An 8,695-nucleotide genomic window follows, 5' to 3' on the forward strand; every position below is an offset into this window, starting at 1 on the left:
GTTGATGTCCCCTTGGGGATGACAAACGCACAGCAGATTATGGCCATCGTTTGGTTGTTACAGTAGGCTAGGGTGGGATTTTACAGGTGTTTCTTCGCCGATTCGCCATTGAGAGCGAATATTAGGCTACTGTACAATGCATGCTGGGACAATGGAACTGAAGTAGTACTAGTTTTATTACACTACATACTTCACCGGCACTTAGATGTCATTCAAATTCATTGCGTCAAAAATTTTTCTCTTAGGGCTAATAAACTGTATATCTTCATCCGTAATTTATGTTGCCCAAAACATTTCGGACCGAACAAATCTATTATTTAAGGTGACATTTCCACTGCAATGAGAACGTATATTATATGCGCGCTGTGACCGTAGCCGGAGGACAGAGATTCAGTGACAAATTAAAAGTAACAAAGATTTATATCTGCTCCACAACGAGCCAAGAGAGGCTCCATAACCCGACGAGTGCAAAGTGACCGAGCGGATCGACTTTTAGAGACGCTGTGAAGGACTTTGCACACAGGAAGAAGAGGAGCAGGACGATGGTTTTGTACATCTAAGCAACGGCCCGCACACTTGTGTGTAATGACGCTCTCGCTGCATAGAGATGAGACCCAAGAGAGACCTGACATCACTTATACAACGGATAGCAAATTGTGTCCAAAACAATAAAAAAAAAAAACCCCACATCAATCACATCTGCTGAAATTAAACTCTCGCTCGGTGCTTCAAGCGGGTGACACTGGAGATGAAACTCTCTGAAATGACACGCTACTATTCAAGACCGTATTCATTAGTGGGTAATTATCTTCGTAATTGCTGTTGTTGGAGACTGTGTGATTGCGTAAACCCTCTGTCATTCCCATCTCCACATCAGTCTGATGTGTAATTATGTTAAGTCATTACAGCCACTTAGGACCCTTTCACGCCTACCCTGTTGGGTCCCTTTTAATGGAACCACGGTGCGTTGAAGTCGTCAGTCCGGTTCGTTTGGAGAGGTGAGAACTGTTTTTTCAACTCTGGTGCGGAGCAAACAATCGAACCCCGGTCCTCCCGAAAGGACAGGGTTCCCGGTGAACCGCGCCGTGGTTCGTAACATGTGAGAACGTATTCGGACTTAATATGGGACCTAGTATAGGAAGCAAACCAAAATACATTGCGTTGTGGCTTGAAAACGGATGTTGACACTTGTGTGTGGTGGGCGTGTTACTTTCACTTTTCTCCGCAGCAATCGTCAACTGGGGGTTGCGGACAAGTAGCCTATTCAGGTTGCTTAGGCCTGTATATGGATGAATGTGAATCTGTGCACCGGCAGATTCGTTCGGGTGGGAAGAGGTTATACCGCATTGACCCGAATACAACACAGGTGATGTTAATTTCCTGGAAATACCTCTGAAATGTCAATATAAGGTAGAATAATAAAAAATAAAACTTAGGAGGAGTGTTTCCATCTGTTACCAGAAACATACAGTACATACACACAGACAGTACATCTCCATTGCTGCGGTAAGTCACATATCATTTTCTGATTTAAAAGAAGCAGGTGGGTCTTCTACCTCCTATGTCAAACGAATTTTCACTCGCCATGGTGTGAATGACTCAATCAGACGCCAATCAGCCTGAGCTAAACTCGCACTTGTGAAATAATGTTCAGCATTTCGTTCACACATAGGCTACCACATATTCTCAGTTGGACTGCATGCTGTGTTATCATTATTTTCAAATTAAATTCTTTTCTTTATAAAAACAAGATTTGGTCTTCAAAAAGTCGTTTTCCAAAAATGACCTTTTGCAGGTTAATTCATGTAACATCACATATACATCAGAGTTTCACTGAGAAAAAATTGGTGCCGGTCAATGCTTCCTGGGTGATTTCAATTTCCTGGACAATGGGAGAGAGTCCGGTCAAATATTATCTGTGTTTATTGAGCTTAAAAACAATTGATAGGCAGGCTATATAGAGAATGACATCATAAAGCCATGTAGATTTATAATATTTTTTATTGAATATTCAAAATAAGTCCTGTCTGTTAACGCTATTTTAAAAATAATAAGAAAATATTACTGTGGATGTAAGATTACCTGCTCTGTTCACACATACCGTTTAATCTGAAATTACACAGACTTTGTACTAGGGTGCTGGCTGGTTAATGTCTGGTCTAAATGATTTGGACATTTGTGTTCACACATACATCTCCCCCGGGTTATGTCCGGATAATTTCAGGGTTATAGTGCATGTGTGAAAGCTTTTAGAGTGACCGGAGCCCTACTAATACCAGAGAAAAGTGATAGTAAATTATATGTTATATGAAATGTGTTACATTACATTGTGTTACATATGTGTTAAATTACCTTTATATATAACTATGCACAGAATAACATACAAGCTTGTCTCTTTTCGTCATGCATATCTTTAGGTGTTTTATGGAAATAATGAATGAAAGTTTTATGATTTCCCTGCACTCTGATGTTTTTATAAATTATTGAGTTCGAAGTCTGTTGCTTCAGGATACCAGCGTTAACGTTTCCTTTGTGTTCATGAGCTCATGATTATAGTGTTTATGTTTAATGTGGCCCTTAATTAATCTGATTATTTAATGATGTATGTATTTATGTATTTATGTATTTAGCTATTTATTTATTTTACCACTTAAAACAAACAATAAGAAAACACAAAAGAATATCAAGAATGTGTTTGTTTGGTCAAGTGCATTTTCACATACAAGGACTTTGTCTTGGTAAGGATTGGTGCATTTCTGAAAAGACAATTAGCAAAATCTTGTCTAACAAAGGTCTATCCACAGGATAAATATGTTTAATAAATAAATAAATAAAAACAATTAATTAATTAATTAGATTCAATTTAAATAGTGCCGCAGGGGTTAAGTGGCAGTATATTTGCTAGTGTTAATAACAATGGATGAATAGGTCTAAATTATTACAAAGTTATTATTAAATTATTAGTACTCACACTCACTGATTGACTTGGAACATTGGATAATTTGCATTTTAAGTGCTGAATGTCAATTAAAAAGGATTGGGAACCTGAACATGGTTTGAATTTAACATATTTTGTTCCTGGTGGGTTGGGGACACTGACCTGTGAAGTTAACGTTGCGGATGTACTTGAGCAGCATGGTTCCGTTGATCGACTCCATGTGGGAGCAGAGTCCAACCTGAGCCGGACACAGGTCCCTGTGCATGTTGTGCAGGGCGTGGGCCATCGCATACACGGCGTCGATCACAAACTGGACCTTCCCTTCCTGCTCGTAGGACGAGTCCTTCCCGATCCGCTCATGATCTGAAAAGAAGAACATCAATAAAAGGTTATTCATGGGTATGCATGGGATCGATTTATTAGAGTGTGACCTGAAATGTACCTGAGAAATAGATTGTGATGTGAATACAATGCCAAGTGAGGGTTGTTTGGTTTGGTTTTTCCAACATTTTTCTGATTTACAATTTGGAGTTTTCTTTTGAGGCTAAATGATTCAGCTTATAACATGTTCGCTATCTGTAGGTTTCAATCATATATAACATAGCACTGAACTACTGCAACTACTTTTTTTTTTTTAATAAGTTGCCAGTAGGAAGCTGCGCAACTTCCTGTTTCTAGTCTCTCACATTATCACGGATGTAGCGAAAATGGCTGATTCGTAGAAACGCAACAGAGTCACTAATACACTGGAAAAACCTTGATAAAAACAGTTTGCGACCTTATTTATATCACATGTAAAAGCTGACTTTAAAGTGAGTGCCCCACTTTCCACAAGAAAAGCAGGAAGAGTAGGAAGCAGCATGACTTCCTGTTTTTAGTCTCTAAAGATTAGCATGGATGTAGCTAACCTAAAAGCTAGCTCATAAAAGAGCTGATTTGTGGAAGCGAGTCAATTAGACTTTATAAAATGCATTTTTTCCCCCCATAAAATACGTTGGACTGTAATGTCCAGAATATTATTTCCAATTTCCCAAAAGGTTTCTTTTAAGGCTTAAACCCAAACCCATTGGACTGTATTGAAGCACAGTGAGACGCTTCACCAGAGCGTTAGGCTTCCTCAATCAACAAGTGTTTGGTGGGGTTATAAACTAAGTGAAATTAGCATTTTTATAAGGCCTGTGGCGAAAAATGCCGAACATAACCTTTAAATGGCAAAATAAGACTTGTGAACCAAAACAAACACTTGTACGACAATTAATCAAATTTTCCAGAGCTTAATAATGATTGCTAGGAGTGTAAAATCAATATTTTGATTGTCTGTTCGCACATCCATCATTTCCATTTATTTACAGATTGTCCCACACGGTGATGGCCAATTTCATGTTTCCCATTCTAGACATCAATCAACCCCGCGAGCCTTGCGGTAATCGCAAACCCCGGCCTTTGCTTTTTCACAAGACAATCTTCTCCATCTCTTCCAGGGCTTTGGAATTCCTTCGCTTTGGGTGCGTTTTTTTCTATTTTCCCGTCACCTTTTGCAGCTCCCGCTCACGCGATCTCTCATTGTTTACCGCGTCTCACCGCCGATTCCCATTATTGGAGAGCGGAGTGGAGCGCCGGAAGGGAGGTGGAGGAGTCAAAATGGAAGATAGGGCGCGACAGGGCTAATCGTTGTGCGGTATTAATGTAATTAGTTATGACAGCTGTACAGTATATCAATTACGCTGGGGGTCGTCCTAATGCTTTGGAAACGGGCTCGCCGCCAAGTAAGGTTTTCAATTAACATCTTAATCTCTTTCCTTATTTCAGCCAAACGTCCTGCCAGGACGCCGGGGAGAGAGAGCTGATCTGTCCCTCCAACCCGGCGTCTGGCAGCGCATCCTGCGTCCCAAGCGCCGTGCGAAACACTGACTTTACGCCATGAATTATGAACGCTTCCCATTTCCCTGTGTCAATGTTACGACGCAGTTTCTCTTAAAGCCGAAGCCGCTCCATTTTCCCCGGGGTGCCGGGGTTCGCCTATACGTTTCCAAAAGAAAAGACAAACACAATTTCCGACCAATCAGTTGGGTAAGTAACTGAGATGCTTTTCAAGTTTCTTCACAGAAAAGCCAGATGGAAATGGGAATGGAAATGGAGATTTCTTATTTTCTTCTTTCTTTCTTTCTTTCCATTATTTTCTTTTAACTTTTTTTTCCCCCCAAAAGGTCAGAAGGCACAAGTGGCTCGGGGAAGAAGAAGCAAAACAGACGGAGGACAAACAAACACAAACAAGGAACAATCACCTCCGACACTTCTATTACCACTCGGGCTGCGTGTCCGCCTGCAGATACTCCCACTTCTTACACTCCTTCTCCTTTCTTTCTTTTACCACCGCATCATTTTATTTTTTATTTTTTCTATTACAGGATAATTCCAGCAATTGTCAGCGTGGACGCTTTTTTATTTTATCTTTTTAACTGTTCTAATTTTTCTCCAAACCAAAAATGGAATTAAGAGTACTGTGTGGGAAAAAACCCAAATCGGGCCGCCTTTGTGGGAGTACAACAGGGAAAAATACTCTAATACTGGAAAAAGTGAATTTGCAAATAGGTCTTGATCGATAAAGTATCAAAGGGCCGCCTTGTCCTTTAATAACCAATTAAGAGATGACCAAAAAAACTTAATATGGGAAAAATGGAGGGGGCTAGGAAATAAAGGACTAGGTTGAAAATGGCCAGAATTTGGCTTTAAGGGAGAGAATCCTACCACATACAACTCGTCTGTTGAACATCAACGTGGATTATTTCATCATTCAAGCGTCAAATTATGACCATATTTCTGTTGTTTAATGAATTTCACCACATTGTACCGGATACGTACATTTTATCATTTTATCATACAATACCATCCACTTTCTAGGACGGGATTCCGTTTAACTGAACGCTTACTGATAAAGTCAACTTCCCAGAACGTTCAATTTTTTTATTTTAATTCGTAACGTTGCACCATGAAAACTATGAATACATAAGAGGGCTTAGAGGAGATTGTTCAGTGTTTCCTGTTTTATTTGGGGCGGAGGGAGGAGCGGAGGTGGTGGGATCTTACAGATACCGCTCAGCGTCTTCTTATTGTGTTTGAAGATTTATCTAGTGCTGTTTAAAGCCAAAACTAAAAGCCCTGACGTCTGTTTATGGAAATATACAGCTCCAGCTCACTGGGAGTGGATTTCAGAAGAATCCTGGTTCAGATCAGTGGTACCCAACTGGTGGGTCCCAGCCAAAAACCGGGTCGCCAGGTAGATTTATCGCAGACCATGAAATATCTCTCTCTATATATATTTCTGAAGCCTATTGCATTTCTGAGTCTGTGCTTTAATTATTATAAGAGGAAAATCGCAAACAAGCAGTGTCTGCGCAGTGATGGTGCAGTCTACCAGCGGGATCAAACCCTCATGGTTCTGGTTGTCACGTTGCCATAACAACAGCCAAGGCACTCAAGTTATTTAGTGCACTTTCAGACATAAGTTTTGTATTGGGTAATTTAATTTACATACATATCTTGCAATACAATCTCCTCTATGGCAAAAATCTTCTGGAAACAAAAGCCCTGCGAACATTTATCCAACTACATTTAAAAAAAACTCTTTTTATTACCAATGTGTAGCTACGTGAAAGACAAAATTGCAAGTCATTTTACACGAGGTTGAAAATCTGGACGGTTTATAAGTACAACCAAAATTAAAAGATACATGGCAAGTCAGACTTGTTGAGCTTCAACATTCTTGTTTCACAATTAAAATACTGTACAAACTTGAGCTTCAACTGGACACAAAAGAAGTGTTTCCTCTGAATGTAATCTAAATCCAGACGGGCAATAGAAAGAGTGCATGGAATCAAGGTGAATGTTCAAATTGGCCTTAATCCCAGATGGAGGATTAAGGATCCTCCTTGTTCTTTAAGAAGGAATAAAGAGATGACAAACCAACTTTCTATGGTAAAAATTGAGGGAACTCTGAGTCTCAGAGTTCCCTCAATTTTTCAATCAACACATAGCAGTGAAAAGTGCCCAAAATCAATTTGTACGCTAATGGTCTGATCTGATGATTTCTAATTGATTGAACCTTGTTACTTAATCAGTGCAGGCTTTTAATTAGAATGTATTCAAATCATATTACAATGTGATGTGATAAAAGAGATAAACGACATAATATAATGTTCAGTGCGGGAATTCCATCTTTCTTCATCACCGCCTATATATTATGCAAACACTTCTCCTACCTCGACACATGCGCCTCATGTTAAATAGATGAAATTTTCTTTTTTTATTTCTCTGCCCCATGTCCACAATGTGCAATGACTCAGAGGTCAGGGGTCGGAGAAAAGGGAGAGAACAACCTTGACGAGGCTCTGCATGATTCACAATGTCTCCAGTTACTTCAAACACACATTTCCAACACCCCTGCAGATGGCTTCACATCAAATTTCTCACCTCTGGTTTTTGATGTTTATCTTCATAATCTCAGTCAGTCAGGGGTTTATTGTGTATTAGCAGTTTTTTTCTTGTTTGTCGTTTATTTTCAGATGTATTTCCGTCGTCTGATTGCACTTCTGAACGTCTAGCAATCGCGTTTTGTTGTCGTGCGATATTATTCTACTGGACTGCGGCCTCATGCTGAATATGGAGACAACGTGTTCCAGTTGTAGTTTGGAGCAGCTATGTTTAAATCACTTCATTCTATTTGCTGTTGGTTTGGGAATTAAAAGAAGTGTAGGACGTGGCAGCTGTGAGTTAAGATGTGCTGCCAGGAAAAGCAGCCAAGGTTGGAGGAGAAGGGCCGTCTATTTATCAGGGCAATGGGGACTTGATAAGGGAAACCTTGGGAATTTGGAAAGAGTTCTGTGATCCTCCCCCCACCGGGTCAAGTATGCTTCAGCTAAAGCCTTATGCTGCTGAAAGGGACAAATTGATCCATTTTCCGTAATTACTTTCTCACATAGACGAGATGGAGGACTACAAAAGGTTCAATTTATTATGTGTAAAATCAGGTTAAAAACAAAGAAACATGGAGGGAATTCAACTCCCCTGATAAAACAAATAGAATAAAACAAATTGCTGCTTGTTCTTTCAAGGACATGCCACTGATGGAATCTCTTTGTGTCAGCTGAGCTTTGCACGTGTTTCAAAAATGGGTTCACGGTCAATTATAAAGCCATTATTTGAACTTGCAAATCACGTTACCATAGCAACATTACTGAAAACACCCTGCCTGCCTGGCTACTAAGGCAAATATCTAGCTAATGCTACAGTATCTGCACTGACTGGCGACAATCACAGCACTGCAACCGACCACATCAAACGGAACGTGAAATAACGGCAAAGAATGTGCAAATCTGTTTCCCAATGTTTTGCATGAGAGGAGGTCGAAAATCACAAAAGTGATTATTTTGAGAGTTTTTTTCCCCCACTGCCATTTTTTTTCATTGTTTTATTGTTTGTTGTCGGCAGAGACTCCCACAAGCAGGGGTTTGCGGAGGGAGAGGGAATCTTTCTTTCTGTGGTTTGCCAACATGGCGAGAGTTTTTTTTATTATAAAGATGAACAAACAGGCTCGCTGGTCAACAGTATTAATAATAAATAATAATAATAATAATAATAATAATAATAATAATAATAATAATAATAATTTTGAGGACAGGGGAAAGGGAGCTATGCTGGCTTCTGCAGCCGCGGCTTGGCTTGACCACGCCCCTCCGTCCGTCACAGAACTCATTTGAT

General features: G+C 39.9%; 1 protein-coding gene across 1 annotated transcript in view; it reads right to left on the minus strand.

The window, feature by feature from the left end:
• LOC307241111 (metabotropic glutamate receptor 4-like) overlaps positions 1-8,695 on the minus strand; it is a gene marked incomplete at its 3' end in the record, with an annotated part of 141,841 nt that overhangs the window by 16,826 nt on the left and 116,320 nt on the right. The window contains exon 6 of the mRNA XM_080015117.1: positions 3,101-3,301. Within this exon, the coding sequence (XP_079871243.1) occupies positions 3,101-3,301 (201 nt within the window). The remainder of the gene's footprint in view (positions 1-3,100; positions 3,302-8,695) is intronic.

This window comes from Zeus faber, assembly GCF_960531495.2.
Source record: "Zeus faber genome assembly, chromosome: 15".
NCBI lineage: Eukaryota > Metazoa > Chordata > Actinopteri > Zeiformes > Zeidae > Zeus > Zeus faber.